The sequence below is a fragment of the Chelonoidis abingdonii genome, chromosome 4 (genome assembly GCF_003597395.2).
Source record: "Chelonoidis abingdonii isolate Lonesome George chromosome 4, CheloAbing_2.0, whole genome shotgun sequence".
NCBI classification, from domain to species: domain Eukaryota; kingdom Metazoa; phylum Chordata; order Testudines; family Testudinidae; genus Chelonoidis; species Chelonoidis abingdonii.
The window spans coordinates 17,419,237-17,436,412 of NC_133772.1; the positions used below are offsets into that span (position 1 = coordinate 17,419,237).

A 17,176-nucleotide genomic window follows, 5' to 3' on the forward strand; every position below is an offset into this window, starting at 1 on the left:
AAAAAAAGCGTCCACAATGTTTTTCAATAACTTGGGGACAACCTAGCATTATTTAGCAGTTGAAACTAGCTGTATGCTCTATGGCCCCAGCCATCTCTTTATCAGCCCTGTTGTACATCGCAGTGTGAAATGTTAACAGAAACAGCTTGAAACTGATAACTGAAGGCATGAAGATTATAAGCAGCACAAAATGTGAAGTTGTGAATATTTTAAACAGCATGGTTTCTCGTTCCAACAAAGCGATGGGGTTGGAATCCTCCTGCTTAGAAGTTGCAGATGCAGGTGTTGTAAGCAAAACTTCCCCTGCCGTACCTCTATCCTTATCTGTTTTGTATTTCACTGGTAAGTCTTTGCTGTGAGCTGACCTGACTGTAAAAAGAAAGAGTTTGTAATGTGCCGCTTCCTCTTTTGAAGATAGTTTACAACCCAACCTATGTTTTATGCCCTTCTTAAACTTTTTGTAGGCAAACGACGGAAGTCTTCTCCGAAACCTCTTGTTCTGAGTGAAGCTAAAAAGCAGTTAATGATCTACAGACTACCTCAGGTCCTCCGGCTGCACCTTAAACGATTCAGGTGAGTTTTGTGGGCCACAGGTAGTGTTTAGCATGTGAAATAATTGCATGGAAAATATGTGATACCTTCTTTTTGGACATGAGTGGTTCATACACACTATGAAATTCTCTTATTTCCTGCATAGTGCAAGCAAATAAAACATCTTACATGCTGCAAATGTTTAATTCACAGCAAAGAAGGCTTGTGTACTCACTGTAGTGTCCTTATTAAGATGGGTAGCTTGCTCTTAGGCTACATTTCCGCTACAAGCGAGATGTGCGATTCCCCGGCTCATGTAACATGCTTGTGGTAGCTCTCATTGAGCCAGTGCAAGTATAAATAACAGTGCAGCCACAGTGGCATGGGTAATGGTGGAACAACTGAGCCATGCCAAGTACAAACCCACCTGAAACTGGCAAGTTATGTACTTGGCTCAGCTCACGCGTGCTTCTACTGCCACTACTCATGCTACTGTGGCTGAACTGCTATTTATATTTGGACTATCTTGATAAGGGCTAGCACGAATGTGTGTGCATGAGCGGGAGAATCACACCCCTACCTCTGTTGTGTAGACATGGCCTTAATGTTTTGAGAATACAAACACTGGTCAACTTGTGTAAGTATTAATATAGTACAACTGTGTATCCTTTGTGCAGTGCATTCAATGCCTGCCTGAGTTTGCAGCAGCCTGAAAGGTTCAAATTGACTCTGTTCATTCAATGACATTTCTGATTATGACCATTTAGATGTCAACATTAATATCTATTAAGCGCTGATAAAAGCATGCAAGAAAAGATGGGGATAATCCTGAAAAGTTGCAGTCAATTGAGAGTAGCATCTCATTTTGGAAACACTGTGGTAGGTCTTCATCTGTGGAACTTGCTCCCCCTGGTAGTAATTTATATGACCCTCCCACTTTTGCCACTTCTAAGTCATATTTTTGTTCTGTTTTTTTTTTCTCCATAGTTCCAGCATCTGTTATATTATGGTTGGAAAGTGTCTTTTTGACGATAAACCCAGCCCCAGTGTAATTGTTATGGGGGAGTTTGCTTAATATTTGGGGAAGTTTATATCCATAACTGAATCTCGTAAGTGGTGCTCAGACAACACTTATATGGGGCTATATTACACTTAGAGCATTTCCTGGGATTATTTCACACTAGACTTCAGAGTGGGAAAGAAGAAAAACATATTTAATGTCTACCTCTCCCCAGCAGTGAGAATTCTTCAAAATCTCTTAGTAGCAGCAGGTTACTGGTCCCTGTCATAAATAGATAGCTAAGGGTTAATGTTTCTTTTACCTGTAAAGGGTTAACAAAGGGGACCAAACACCTGACAAGAGGACCAATCAGGAAACCGGATTTTTTAAAAGCTTAAGGGAGGGAATTTGTGGGTCTTCTTTGTCTTGGGTCTGTAGGAATAATATAAAAAGGGGACCAGAAGCACGCGCGCTGCACAAGGAGTACCCAATGCGAGGAGAAATGGCCGAGGAGAGGTTTAAAGCTTCAGAAGGGTAGGGAAATTGTGGGTCTTCTTTGTCTTGAGGTCTGTTCTTTTGTGCGTGCGTTCTCTCCAGCTAATGAGAACTTAAGCGATATACATATAATCTAATGCGGTTCGTAAATCTTATCTACAGTAACTTGGTCTCAACTACTATGGGGTAAGATACTACAGTAGAAAAACAATATAGAGACTATATATAGTAAGATATATATGGGTGATCCTTACACTCTAGGTAGAGTTAAGGCTATAGTTGGCAAATGTCTATAATAATTGTATCTGTCTTTTGAGAGTATATGGTTGTTTTATTCTATTTTTTTCTTTTGACAGCAATCTGCGTGATCCTAGATTATGTGTGAGCGTCCCATCTCTTGATACAAGAGAGAAAATTTTGTTGATGGTCCTTGGTTCTAGCTTCTTTCATTTGATTGATATAAACGTTGCTTCTCTGGTTAAGCACTTGGTGATGTGAGTTTTGGCGTGACTCTTGGGTAGGCCGCTACAGGTGAACAAAGGGTGATAGGCCAATTCTCTCTTGCGTGTAGATGGACCTAATGGCGGAGGATAAGAGGCTCTGCCAGCACCGAGGGAAGGTTGGTGGGTAGAGGAGAGAAAGAGAGAGAATCATTTCTGTTCCTTGTATTTGGGGTTGTCTCTTTGTGAAATTAGAGGAAGATATGCTTCTTGGTATTGTGATGTAAAGAATTGCATCAATACTCTCAGGTTAGCCCAGAGAGGAAAGTCTGGGTGGGAGAGAGAGGGGGAAGGGAAGTGGAATATTTCCCTTGCCGGTAAGACTCAGAGCTTCTGGGTCTTGGGGTCCCTCCAGGGAAAGTTGGGGGACCAGAGCGAGGCAGGCGCTGTAATTCCTGTCTGGGTGGCAGCGAGATAAGATCCAAGCTGGTAATTAAGCTTGGAGGTTCATGCTAAGCACCCAGATTTTGGACACTAAGGTCCAAATTTGGGAGTAAGGCTTATAATAGTCCCATCCCCACTTTTCCCCAGTTCCCTACCACTTTACAAAGAAATAAAGTCCTTGAGTGTTTGGGGGGCGTTTATTTTGATTGCATGCATTTGTGTTGCAGGTGGTCTGGACGTAATCACCGTGAGAAGATTGGGGTTCATGTCCTCTTTGACCAGGTATTAAACATGGAACCTTACTGCTGCAGGGACTCTCTCTCCTCTCTTGACAAAGAGACCTTTGTCTATGACCTCTCCGCTGTGGTGATGCATCATGGTAAAGGGTTTGGCTCAGGACACTACACAGCATATTGCTACAACACAGAGGGAGGTGCGTGTGCCTTATTACTGGGGAAACAGATTTTAAAAGTCTGTTTAATATTTTGTTCCATAGACTTAGTGTATTTTAAAGGTTTATAGTCAGAGTTGTTTTAAATAAAATTTCTTGCCATTCCATAGCTTTATTTCCAGAGCGTATTGCTAGTAGCATGTATCTGCATAAGGACCAAAGACTGCTTTTCTTTTCCCTCCCTTGTAGCCCACTGGGATGGCTTTACTGCTTGCTTTGTAACATCAGCATTTCATTTTCTTGTGCTACGTAACTTGATTGTGCTGCTCTAATTGGCATCTTTCTGACCCTACTTGGGATGGGAAGAAGATAACACAGAAAATGTGCTGAAACTGAAGCTGGATTTTTCATGAATAATATCCACAATGTTTTTTCTAAATTCTTGAACACTTCTCTCTTTCCACAGCATAGGTATTGATATTATTCTTCCCCACCTTATTACAGAAATTGAGAATTATAACTGTGCCTGTCTTGAAAGTTTTTAGTTTTCATTAGTTGAAGAGGTATTTTTGGGATATTAATATAAAATGAAGTTACAGCTCAACTAGATAGCGGTAAACAGCATAGAAATGCTGTGAAAGCCTGCTAACCTGTAGGTTAAAACACCCCTCTTCTCCCCCTCCCCTGAAAATTCCCATTTCTTGTGATTTTTTGTTTGTTTTTGGTTTTGTTTAGGGTTCGTTTATAAGAGACAATCAAAAGGATTAAGGTCTTGTTACTAATGTCCTCTTTCTTCCTTTGGTTCCTAGGTTTTTGGGTCCACTGCAATGATTCCAAACTGAATGTATGTAGTGTGGAGGAGGTGTGCAAAACCCAGGCCTACATTCTTTTTTACACTCAAAGAACAGTGCAGGGCAAAGCAGGAATCTCAGAAACACAACTCCAAGCTCAGGTGCCGTCCAGAAACAGCGATAAGGACAGAAGACTGACATTCCCATGATGGGAAGCATTAATAACTCAACTGACTCTCTCAGTTTTTTAAACCATTGGTGTTCACACATCATTCCTCTTTGTAGGAATAAAGGCTTACTGCAGGAACAGATCAAATCACCATGTTTGCCACCGCAGGGTCCAGAAAAATGTGCACCAGGCTGTGCAATTCCATCATATAAAATTGTCAAAATCTTTTTTTTAATTTGTAAAACTCACTGTCCTCAAAACAGCCATCGATGCCTAGTATCATTCATCTTATTTAAAACACAAATTAAACTAAGCATGTAAAAGTAAGTACAACCCAATTGTTCAACCAGAATATAAACCTATCAAACAACTGACTCCCAAATTCGCTAGTAATTAATACTGATGACAAAAAAAAAATCTCCAGAAAAAAGAGGTACTGTAGAATCTCATTTAAGCTTCATTCCCTTGTTGTCAATTATATTCTCTGGTGTGAATCACTTACCCAATCCCTTCCCACCTGTGTTTATCCGAATGACTTCAGTTTCCCCAAAATATCTTGAAGAGGTGGAGTTGTACTTTTCCAAAAGGCATTCTTGCTGGAGAGCCTTCTAAGGCCCTTTGCCCTAGGCCTTACATTATCTGTAAGTGTTGAAAACATTTTGAAAACAGATTAGTGCAGATAGGACAATGCCAATAGAGGAAGGGACTGGCAACGGGTCATTTTCTTGGTATTGACAGGGCCTAAATATAGCATTGGTACACACCATGGCAGCCTTTTTCTTGAACTGGACTGAATGGACTTGGAAATTGAGTGTTCACTTCTGATATGGAACGTGATCAATGTGGTTCTGCTCTGGAGAGAGAGCATGTAAAAGTGGAACCTTCTGACTGATCAGATCTGCCCCCTGTACATGTTCAGAATCCTGTCTGCAGACACTAGCAGCAAAAATAAGTGTGAGTCGTTTTTTACTCCTGTTAGCAGTAAAGTGCCAACACAGCTATAGGGGAGTGGGCTGGATTTTGTTTCTTTTTGTGCATAAACAGAATTGCTTACTAAATTCCAATCTGTTACACTTATGCAAGTTTGAAGACAGTGAGGTTGCATAGACATTATGGAGGGTAGAATTTGGCCAGCCACATCTTTATTTCAAGTGATAGCTTGGCTCTCAAATCCCAGTTTGAGTTTGCAGAACTGCAGACCTGTAAAAATATCTTTATACTTGCAATCTGAGCTTGATCTAGAAATCACTGAAACACAGCAACCATGGGACCTCATGGTACCATTTTTAGTCCCTTTTCTCAGTAGAACCAAACTTCAAACATTTATTTCGTTTGAGGATTGTGCTGTCCATGTTCAATTTTAGAGATCAGACCTGAGACTTTGAAAGAGGTTCTCTTGTTCCCTGTGCAGTCAATCTTGTTTGGTGGAGATAGCTAAGGTGGAAACAATTTAAAAATCCAGTGTTCCTGTGGGACGTTTTAAACCTCAGACATTTAAACTTAGAATCCAGGTAAAAAGTCCTAAAATTATTGGTTTTCCTTCTTTCCCTATTTCCTTTTATTCTTCTCAGCATTTGCCCATCATACATAAACTAATTGGCAGAGCCAGCCCATCCTATTGTTCTAGAGGGTGGGATAAATTTCCTGAAGTAATACCCTCTTGCCATTGCTGCTATCGTGACAATTAACCTCCTGTCTTAAGGGCAAAACAGACTCTCTTCTCAGGTTGTTGTTAATCACTCCTACTATCCAGAAGGGAGGGAGGGAGCAGTATGGCAGGGCAGGCAGGCAACCAACCAACTCCTTTCCTGTCACCAGAGCAAAGACTGAGTGTGTCACCTCAAGGGGACACTGGTCTTCATTGTCCTGGGGAGTGGGAGTTGCTCAGGAATCCATGTTTCCTGTATGTCTGAGCAATGTATTGCTTTGGAGACTACAAAAATTGCCTGGTTTTGTTTTGCTAGTTAACTGTAATTTCAGAATTCTACAGTTTTACTCACTGGAGGGAAAGCAACCTGAGGCAGTCCCATAGGTGCTAATGAAATTGTTTGGGTTTTTTTTAAAGCCTTATCTGTAACTAGGCTTGGAAGGATTTGATTTTTATTTCTCATGAATTCTGACAGGTATTTATTTCCTACGTGTATGTACTGATTTTGGGGGGGGCAATTCAAGGAAATAAAAAGAAACCCCATAGATAGTAACCCTTCAAAACGTAATGGGCCAAATTAAGACAGAATGTAAGCAGATTCAACTCCACTGAATTCACTGCAATCCAGATTTGGCCCAGGGAATGTAAAAGTTGAGCTCTGTAAGATTTTGAAACAAAATCATGCAGTTGTGATTATCAAATATTTATAAGCATGATTGGTTCTTTGCTAATACAAAAAGTACATACTTACTAGTCCAAACGATATGATCTTTTCCAAAGCACTGCTTATCCTTCCAACCCTATCAATACTTTTAAGATGAAATTGGATTAGTTATTTAACAGAAAGTAGATGATTTGCTTTTAAACTGCAGATTCACAGTTTACCATGACCATAATGGCAAATTTACTTTCTGAAAAGTCCTGCCATGGTAACCCTGTTATAAAAAAGTCTATGATATAAAGGCAAACCACAATGGAGCATTACAATTGTTACTGCAGTGAGCCTAGACTTATCACTATGAATGCTCATCTTTTGACTGAGTGTGTTGCATTAATATTTGAATTCAGGTAGTAATACAGTTGTCACTTGAATTGAGTAGGTTGCAGAGAGGGAAGGGAGGCTGGAAGGAGCATGTACATTTAGCCATCAATGTATCAGCTTTCCCAAGCAGATTTGTAGCATTTGCTGTTGACATCTTTTGAGATTAGTGGCCTCTCCATATGACATTAACCCAGTAGTGCTGAGATGTGGTGAAATTGCAGTCAGAAAAAATGACTTACCCTGGTAGGGAAGGAAATAATTATACTTTAAATTAAACTTGCTTTTTCCAACACTGTGAGGTTTCTGTAATATTTAGCTTTTATTTGGAAGCGATAGCGTATAGCATTTTTTATGCTGTTTGGTTTATATTTGTCTACTGCAGGCTTCTTCATATAAGCTCGCCCAGTGCTCCTGCTGCGCTGTACACTGTTTTATAGTGTCCTGGTTGCCAGAAATTCTGATTGGAAGTTACATGTCTAGGTCAATAAGATGAAGATATTACTTGCAATTACAGTGAAGTCCACTTAAGTGAATGCTTGACAAAAGTGTAACCTATAAAATAAACTTTGACCCTCCTTAATCCTGTGAGTCAAATTATGCTCAGACACTGGCATATATTTAGAGTAGCTCAGCTGAAGTCAAGTGAATTACTCCCGATTTAGGTCCCTATCCTGCAAACACATAACATATGGGAGCTACCTGAATCATGCTAGTCCCATTTACGTTAATAAGACTACTCATGTGAGTAGTTATGTACATGCTAAGTGTTGGCAGAATCAGCTCCTTAAATCGGTGTAATTAAGAGCAGAATTTGGTCCTGTATGCGTAGCTAAAATTCTTCAATTTAAAAAAGAAAAAATGGTTGGAGCAGGCTAATATCTCAATTCTTTTTTAATGACTGGACGAATAAGAAATTATGCCTGCTCGGTACCAGTTTATTAGCTTGATGGAAACCCTTTGCAAGAGGTCGCTGCTGCATATGCAAAAACAAGGATGTCGATGGCCAAATTTTTGGGGCTCTGGAGCAGCAACTAATGCTAGCCTTAAACCTTAGAGTGCTACAGTAGATGAAAAATAATTGTCACCATTTTTTCTGTCCTACCTTTGCTCCTGTGGCTTTCTAGGAGCCCAATCCTGTCAGGTGAATAGAGCCTCCTGAGAGGCTTGTTGTGCTGAGCAACAGCCAAAGCTAATGGGAATTGAACGTGATTGGCACCTTACAGGATAGGGCTCTAGAAGCATAGGAAGCTGCTGTAAATTAATGAATTACTTATACTCGTATGTACGTGCAACCTGAAATATGGAGGCACCACCAGCACCTCTTTAATATATTTAAATCTTAAGTAAACCCGCTTTATTTCACTTAGTTTTTTAAATATGAAAATCTTAAAATTTACAACTTCGTGGTCAGGTTAAGTCCCAAGGTCTGCTAAGGTAGTTGGAAAACATTGTTTTAGGCTAACTTCACCACTAGCAAGTTAATTACAACTACTTCCCGGTACGTTACTCTCTTACTGCCTGCACTGCCAAGTTAAACTATGCACTGGACAAAGAGGAGTTTGAATGCAAAATATTGAAAGCTGATGAAGTTTTTTGTAGTCTACTGACTACATGAACTCTAGTTTGATAACTTCAAACATTGTCACAGGTGAAGCAGTAGATGGAATAATGCATATTAAACAGTCTGGGACTGAGCTGTCATATTGGAATTGTTCCTTCTGGGTGACAGTACCACCTCCACATGATTAAGAACTTCCAGGCATCTTTAGCGTAGAAATAAAATTGGAAATGGTAAAAATGTTAAATGTGTCCTATGGACTCGTAAGCAGAGATTATTTTTGTTTTTAAAAGCCAAGGCTTCTAGTATAAATAGTCTCTCTGCCATACAGAAGCTCTATTTCTGACAGAATATGCTTAGTTACCTCCCAGTGAGAGAGACAAGCAAGTGGGTGTTGGCTGCCATCAAAATACCCCAGCATAAAATGGGAGAGGTCGACAGTATTACAGAATGAAAAATTTGAAAAAAAAGGGGGGGGGGGATGGGAGACTGGGAAATGGGTTAGTTTTACCTTCTGATAAAGCTTTGTGAACTAATTTTTATATGATTCATTAAATTTGGTGCCTTGTATCCAGTTACATTTTGCATGGGACCGAAAAGCTGGGAGTTTTAAGAGAATTTCCCCTCTCATCATTCAAGTGGCAGACAAATCTGTATGTTTTTTACAAGTACTTTTCAGTATCATTGACATTTTTACATTTCATATCTATATGTGAATGAAAAAAAAATGGTTCTTACCAGCAAGTTCAGAACTTGGTGTATTTTGGTGTATGTCTGAAATCTCTGTGTTTGTAATAACTCAAATGACTACTTGTTCAAAGGCAGAACATGTTTGTTTTCTTAATTTTCTTTCTGTGTTACTCAGGCCACTTCCAATCAGGTCAGTAAGGTTATTCCTCTCAAAACAAGAACCTTATTTATAAGACCTGTGTTATACAAGGGATAAAAACTCCACTTGTAGCATTTTGGTAGAGTAGTAGGAGTTTTGGAAAGGCCTTTCTGATTTAAACATATTGACTGATAATTGGAGATTTAAGAAGGGGGTTGGGAGGGTGGGGGGGAAGATAGTTACCTTTGCCATGGTACTATTTGCACAGGTTTACAGATAGTGGTGTAGCAAACAATCCCACAATACTGCAGTTTCATATGCAAGATGCACAGTTGTTTAAGGTTGCTGAATATCTCTACTTGAACAGTAGATGGTAAAACCCAATGCCTGCTCTGAATGCTGCCGCCTTTTGTGGCTAATCTCTGCACCTGGTTTGAGATTAGGCAGGGAGGAAGGAGTTGAGTAGGAATTTCTTGCCTGTGGGAATATAAAACCTAAACTTGGAGGGTTTTTGGTTTCTGTTACATTGATATCCATTTATTTACAAGTGGGAATGTGAGGCATTCTTGCAAGTTTTTAAATTTGTAAAACCACAGCACAGTTTTCATGATCAAAAACTGCATATATTAGTTATCTGTACCAATTCGTAATTAGTTGACTTAGTTAATTTTAGGGTATGGCTTGGGCCATCTCTTCCATTGTGCTTATTTTATTTTGTGTGTCTGTATGAGTTCCAGTTGTCCTAAGAAAAATTTGTATGGTTGGCCAAAATGCTTTCAAAAGGAATTTTTAAACTGGAACAAGTCATCTTAAAAATGTTTTCAACTTACATTTCCAAAAGGAGAAGAAAAATGACCAGCCCAGTGGACCCAAGACTGACTTTAACCACTGTTAACTATTTATTGTTTGAAGCTTGTGCATGATACAGAATGCATTGTAGTTATAGGGCACTGTCTGAACAGCCCTTTTACTGAATTCTGTTCAGGTTGGAGTTTGGGAAAGGGAAGGAGTTAAAAAAACAACCTGTTGACAAAGCTGAAGTGACCACTGTGAAACGTTTTAGATTATATGTAGATGAGGGGCAGGAAGAGTTTAATGACAAGGGGATCAAGCAGTGAATGCTTTTTTTGTAGGTGGGTGGTAGTGGCGGCAGCTGCGAAGGGCGTAAAATCCAAGAATGGAATCTGATCAGCAGCAAAATCCTAACCCTTGAGGGCCTGCCACTTACTTTTTTGTAGAATGAATGGTTGTGAATTTAATGGAAAACTGTTCCTTCTCAGAAACTATCCACTCGCTTCTCTGGAGATTTAAAGAAAAATATAAAGGAAGTCACCTGCTTAAACCCCACAATGATCAACTGTGTAAACATGTTGTGAATACTAGGAGGTAAGAAGGGAATGGATAGACACAATTAAAAGCTTGTACTTGGATTTAATATTCAAAAATCATGGTTATGCATTTCAGGGTAAAAAAACTATTGCCTTAGATAAGAGGGAGAAACTGAATTCTTTTCATGTTAAAACTAAACTCTGTAGAGAACTTTCTGGTGCTGGCTTTTTCCTTGACGAGCAGAAAGAACATCTAGGGCCTGGTATGGAACAGCATTTAGTGCACTTATAATTAGAGACTCAGTCTAGGAGCTTGTCTACATGGTGGGGTAATACATGCTCTGGGAGTGTATTTTTCTGAAGTCTACTGTGCATTGCACATTAATGGGCCTGATCTGCACACATTTTGTTTCACTATAACCTTTGATTAGGGTTGTGTAGTTTGGTTGCTTAGTTATGTTTTTTTTAAAAAAGAAAAAAAAGTGATATGACTTCCTACCTATGGGGGGGCGGGGGTGGTGCTTACACCAGTATGGCTTATTCCCTTTCTCATTTGTGGAATAAGCTGCAGTGGTATACATACATATCAGTATAACAGCAGCCACACTAGAGAGGAGCGGGGATTGTACCACTTTAGCTATACCGCTACAGTTAAACTACAACAACTCTTGTGTGTAGACAAGGCCTAAGAATGTATCTTATCAAAAGAGACAAGCTAGAGCCTTAGGTGAATGACTTTTGCTGCACTCTAGTCTAGAATCTGCCCCTTAACTTAAACAGTTGCCTAGATACATCTTGGCACCTTTCTGACTGGATAAGTAATGTTGCCTTAAGTCTGTCTAACTCAGTACTGCTGGTCTGGCAAGGCTACAACTGTATACACTCTTGCCTAATCTTCTTAGAAAGCCCTTACCACTTGACAGTATCTTTTGGCCCAGTAATTAAAGTTCACATAGGTACAGATTTCCTCCGGCCTCAAATAAACCTCACAAAAATGTGTGGCAACTCAACTTTGTGTAAGTGTTTGAGGGGCAATCAAAAGTGGCCTTGATGCTGGCACCATGAGGAGCCCAAGGTGTGAAGCAGAACTGACCCATTTTAACTTGGCTTTATATAAGCATTTACAAATTCCAGGGGAAACACTTACTCAGTGCCATAACTATTAGTCCCCATTAAAGAGGGAGTTCATATGAGAGGAAAAACAAGTTATAAAAGTTAGTTGTTTGCCCAAAATAAAGTCCCCCTCAATATTTTTCCAATAGTCTTCCCTTTCTTCATGTTTTAAAATCTGATTTAAACAAATGTTCACATAACAGCTAAACTTAGTTTACAATTTCTGATTGTGGATTTCCAAGCTTCTTTATGGAATAGTGATTAAGGTTAGGATTTTGAAGAGCCCTTGGATTGGCCTAATTCTTCTCCCATTAAATCAATAGGAATTACACCATTGACTTTGATAGAAGCAGTTAGACCAGGGCCAAGTACTTTTGAAAATCCCATTATAAAGTAACACTGTTCCCGCAGCCAAGTGCTTGGTGATCCGTGGAAGGCTGCTGTTCTTTGCAAAGGCTGGAAAGAACAGAGTTTTCTTTTAACACTAAACATTCTCTTGAAAGCAGAAATGAAGGATGGATGTTTCTTTTGCTTTTTAGAGTGAGAAACCCAAAGTGTGAAGAGGGGCGGGGGAGAGAGAAAAACTTGGCCAGGTTGTTGGCTTTTCAGTGACTTTTGTGAGGGCTTTAAGTCAAAGCTATGTGTAGCTGTACTACAGGTTTCTGCTACCTGATCAATAATTACATATGCTGATACACACCATGCTCTGGTAATTAACAAGGCTGTCTTAGCTGCAAGGACTTTAATAAGTGATAGCTGGTCCGTGCTACCAGAAATAGTCGGATTCTCAGCTGTCAGGCCAGCTCAGTGCACAGATGTATTGGTGAAGGACAGCTCCTAATCTTATGTAAGTTAAACGAGCTCTATTTCAGTCAAAGGCCTCTGAAGACAACATCCAGTAACTTAACATGACAGAATTATGCACCTAGAACTGCATAACCTGGCCCCTGTTTGAACCCAAGTCCTAGGAAGAAGTTAGGGTGTTAAGTCAAAAACCTTTAAGAATCAAGTTTAAATCCATCTATCTATTCAATGTTCTTCGTAGGCCCCTTTTTATTTTGTGGGAAGAGGATGTGTCTCCAGTATAGTGAGCTTTAAGTTCACAATGAGAATACTTGTTCTGAAAATTTAAGCAGAAATTATTTCCAATTAACTTACTACTCGATAAAGCTGAAATTGACTTATCCTCCATCTGCTCTTAAGGGCCCTCACCAGAAAAACCAAACAGAACCCTAAATCTGTAGGCAGTGCTATGTAGGACTCCTTTGAACACAAAGTAATAGATGAACTCATGCATAAAATTCCAAAGGATCTGAAGCCATGCTGCAGTGGTGCTGCAAAATGCTCAGGGCTGGAACGTGTGCTACTGTTTGTGTAGCTGTAGCACAACAATGCTAGAAAGTAGTGGTGCTTCTGAGCCTGTCCTCCATATCATCACTTTCACCTCCCATGGAATAGCCTTCCCACTATCAGCTGGATTCTAACAACTTAATGGTGGCAACTAGCAGAACCAGTCCAAGGCACTAAAATGCTATGCAACACCAAACAGCTTCTTCCCCAAGTATAACATACAATCATAATTCCTCTAAGATAAAAGAAATGCACCAGCTTTATCCTGTCTGAACATTTATCCGTGTACATTTATGGTGGTTAGAGTTTACCTAGGGCTTTTTAAAAAATTGTTTTCCCTTTGAATAAATAGCTGACAAGCCCTGCTTACAACACAGGATTGGGACTCGTTCCTTTCTCTCTTGGGTGTGAAATATGAATCATGTTTTTATGATTTTTGTAAATCTTTACTCTTTTTTACACCTTGTTTTGTAAGCTGAAGTTTCCTATTAAAAGAATAAAATTCCAGTGCAGTAGAATGTCATCATTTCAAACATTTTATGATAATTTAATGAGAATCTTCTAGACATGGTACAGAATTAAACTCAATATGAAACAGCTTTGCAAGTCTTGAAAATATAACTGATTAATATACATTGAGCTCAGTGGGGTGAACTGAACATACAACTAACATCTCATGAGTTAAATGGCTTCTGTTCATTGCGGAATGATAGTATGCTTGAATTAAAATACAATTTTAGAGCTGCTGAACTTTTAGTTACCGAGAATAAAAGCAACAAACACCACACAACTCTTCTGATCATCATTTTGGTCATCCTGTCACACTGGAACGAGAAGCTCTTCAGACTTGATGCAGGTACACCTGATTCACGTCTGCAATTAAAGATCAGACAAAGGATGGGTTAGAGAGCCAAGTGTCTGGTCTAGTGTATTAAAATGGTATTGGGTGAGAAGTCACTGAAGTACTTGAAGTAATCATGTTTTCCCCTAGAATGCCACTTTGAGTTGTGAAACACCTTACTGTTCTCTTAATGGTAATGCATGGGTGTTGTTCAGTCTTGTAGATGAACACTACTTTAGGGCACAATATAAATACCTATAGTTTTACAGGATCTACTTTTTTGCATGTTTACCTGGTTATATAATTATGTAGATCAAGGAAAAATCTGTGTAATTTGAATTTTGCTGTCCATCTGAAGGGCATTTTGGAGCCTAAGGTAACCTTAAAAATCAGGTCAGCGTTCACTGTAATATCCATTACTGACCATAAGGTTAGGGCGAGACTGTGCCATACATTACATTAGTCAGAATGTCTTAGATACCCAACATATTTGGAGAAGGCATAGAGATTGCACAGTAAGTGGCACTTTACAAAACAACATCCCTACCCTGAGGCCTTGGCAAAAAAGGATGTAGTAGTGAGCAAATCACACTACTGCAGCTTCACCAAAGTAGGTGTGAAAAAAGGAGGAGGAGGAGCTCAATCCACAGGAAATGGAAGGTTGTTGACAACTCTAAGGGGTAGCATAAAGCAGTGGAGGGGGGACTCCTACAAAGGATGCAGACGCAGATTAATGCAAGTCTTTGAACTGAGACGTAGGCTCTGGAACTTTAAATAAGTCTCTTGCGCAGCCCCTTAGTCCAGTTCTAACTTGTACACTCCTCCTCCCCCCAAAACAGATTTGAATATTGAAGTCTGATAGCTCGATACAGTGGAACCCCAGTTAGCCAAAAGTGCAGTTCCCAGGACGTGACTGCAGCATCTTCCTCTGTAGAAAATCATGCACTGCAGTCTTTTAATCCTGCCACATGCAAAAGTTCCAGAACTTCTCATATCTATTGCTGCTCCTTTATCCAAACCCTTGATTATCCTGTTTAGTTTGGCTCCTCATTATTCAAAGAACGACTATTTCCACACCTTCACAATGTCAGGTACTCACTGGCACTGCTATGCAACTGGCTGAGGAGGCATCAAATCAATGTCTGTCAAGTTTCGGGCTACCCAGACTCCAGCAGCAAAAAGCCCCAGGTTAACTATGAGGTTTCTGAAACAAATACATAGCAAGTTAGATTTGTTGAAGCAATGGGTGGTGTCTGGCCTACATTAAAGTGTTCCCTACCTAGAATACCAACTGTAAATGTACAGAGCAAGACCTCCAGCACTGATGGCTTTAAAACAGTAACAAATATTAAGTCTCATTGCCAAGCCTATGCTATAGCTGGAAGAAGCAACAACGTTAATTTTGGGTCGCGGTTTCCCTTTGCTGCTGCCTCAGGAATAGCTGGCTGTTTAGAAACCATTCTGCTCCCATCTATATTCTGTATTTCCCTTGCTTCATCCTATATTAGGGAGATTTCCATGAAAACAGGATGTTTGTCTTAAAAACTCATTTGCTCCTGCTGCTTATCCCCCCTCCTATGGTAACTAGCTGCTGCCACAATTATGGCAAGCAGAATTATGACTTCAGGTAGGGAATAAGTAGCAAGATCAGAGATGATGGTAACAGAAAAAAGGCAAATGCAGAGAACAGGGTTGAATTGTTTCTAATTTGATTTTTTTTTTTTTTTTTTAAGTATTTCAGGAGTGTATTCTCTTCAACACCTGCTTAAAATTATTATATATGCCCTGGGATGATGATTGACTTATGGCAGTGTAAGAGGATAAATGTTACCTGCCTTGTGTGTGGGATCTTTACCCTAAAGTACCAAACTCTTACTCTGAATAACGATATGTATTAAGCGCTTTAAATTTGAAAGGAAATAAACACACATTGTCAACTTCCTTACTAGATAGGAAAGGTTCTTCTCTTCCCTTTTACAGACGTGGAAATAGAGGCCCAGGAAGGCTGTCACTTGTCCAGGGTCACAGAGCAAGACAGTAACAAAGCCACAAATAGATTGCAGGACTCCTGATGCCCCATCCCCTTCTCTAGCTGCAATACCAGAGTTTTCCTCCTCCCAGCTGGAGGGGAACAGAACCCAGGAAGCTCTGACTGCCAGGCCCCAGTTCTGGCTACCAGACAACTGCTTCTCCTTATAGTCTCACACCTCTCAATGTAACACTTAGGGGCCTTGCCCTATTGAAAACAATGGGGCAGACATAGCCCTGCTCCAGACACAGTTTCCACACTGCATTTTTCGCTGAATCCAATGCTTCCCTTTAACTTGTCTTCATCTTGCCCTGACCCAGCTCTCCCACCACCCCTTGCAGTGACCCACCGGAGGCCCTCACATCATTTGGCTTAAAGGCTTGTGTGTACTTCCCAGGCTATGGGGGCCCCAGCCTGTGAGACCAAGGCTGTTCCCTGGCACATGCAGAGACAAGGGCCTCCCTCATCTCAACTCCAGCAAGTGCCACAGAACCACGCCTGACTCCTGGGGGGAGCCACAGGCACACAGCTCAGATCCCTGCAAGAGCATTTGAAGAACACCTTGCCCCCACATTGAGGTCACAGCTCCCGGGAATCCCTCTTCCCCCTGTTGGGGGGGGGGGGGCGCTGTCACGGCTCCCAGGGATCCCCCTTCTCCCCGCTGGGGGGGCGCTGTCACGGCTCCCGGGGATCCCCCTTCTCCCCGCTGGGGGGGGGCGCTGTCACGGCTCCCGGGGGATCCCCCTTCTCCCCGCTGGGGGGGGGGGGGCTGTCACGGCTCCCGGGGGATCCCCCTTCTCCCCGCTGGGGGGGGGGCGCTGTCACGGCTCCCGGGGGACCCCCTTCTCCCCGCTGGGGCGGGGGGCGCTGTCACGGCTCCCGGGGATCCCCCTTCTCCCCGCTGGGGGGGGGGGCGCTGTCACGGCTCCCGGGGATCCCCCTTCTCCCCGCTGGGGGGGACTCGCCCCTTCTCCCCACAGCAGCGCGCTCAGCCCCGGGGCCCGGCCAGGCGGCACCTGCGGAAGTCGCTCCTGTCGGCGGCGAATCGGCAGGCGCTCCGGATCCAGTCCCGCAGCCCCTCGCGGGGGGACCCGGGGCTGCCGCTGCCTCCCGCCTGCCCGCCCGGCGCCATGGCTGCTTCGCGTGCTGGAGGCGGGGCTGCCGCGGCTCGTGCGGG

General features: G+C 41.5%; 2 protein-coding genes across 11 annotated transcripts in view; one reads left to right on the plus strand and one right to left on the minus strand.

The window, feature by feature from the left end:
- The window catches only part of USP49 (ubiquitin specific peptidase 49), a 66,344-nt gene extending 52,708 nt beyond the window's left edge, over window positions 1-13,636 (plus strand). For 6 of the 9 annotated variants that reach the window (XM_075064896.1, XM_075064898.1, XM_075064895.1 and 3 more), the window contains 3 exons: window positions 465-573; window positions 3,138-3,343; window positions 4,111-13,636. In XM_075064896.1, coding sequence (XP_074920997.1) covers window positions 465-573; window positions 3,138-3,343; window positions 4,111-4,301 — 506 coding nt within the window. In that variant the 3' untranslated portion in view covers window positions 4,302-13,636. The remainder of the gene's footprint in view (window positions 1-464; window positions 574-3,137; window positions 3,344-4,110) is intronic. The other 3 variants (XM_075064900.1, XM_075064899.1, XM_075064902.1) reach the window with 1 other exon arrangement.
- The window catches only part of TOMM6 (translocase of outer mitochondrial membrane 6), a 466,247-nt gene extending 449,071 nt beyond the window's left edge, over window positions 1-17,176 (minus strand). Inside the window, exons 1-3 of one of the 2 annotated variants that reach the window (XM_032768120.2) lie at window positions 17,016-17,175; window positions 15,070-15,174; window positions 13,653-14,002 (exon numbers count right to left, since the gene is read on the minus strand). In XM_032768120.2, coding sequence (XP_032624011.1) covers window positions 15,078-15,174; window positions 17,016-17,131 — 213 coding nt within the window. In that variant the 5' untranslated portion in view covers window positions 17,132-17,175 and the 3' untranslated portion in view covers window positions 13,653-14,002; window positions 15,070-15,077. Of the gene's footprint in view, window positions 1-13,652; window positions 14,003-15,069; window positions 15,175-17,015 lie in introns of those variants that run through there. The other variant, XM_075064903.1, reaches the window with a different exon arrangement.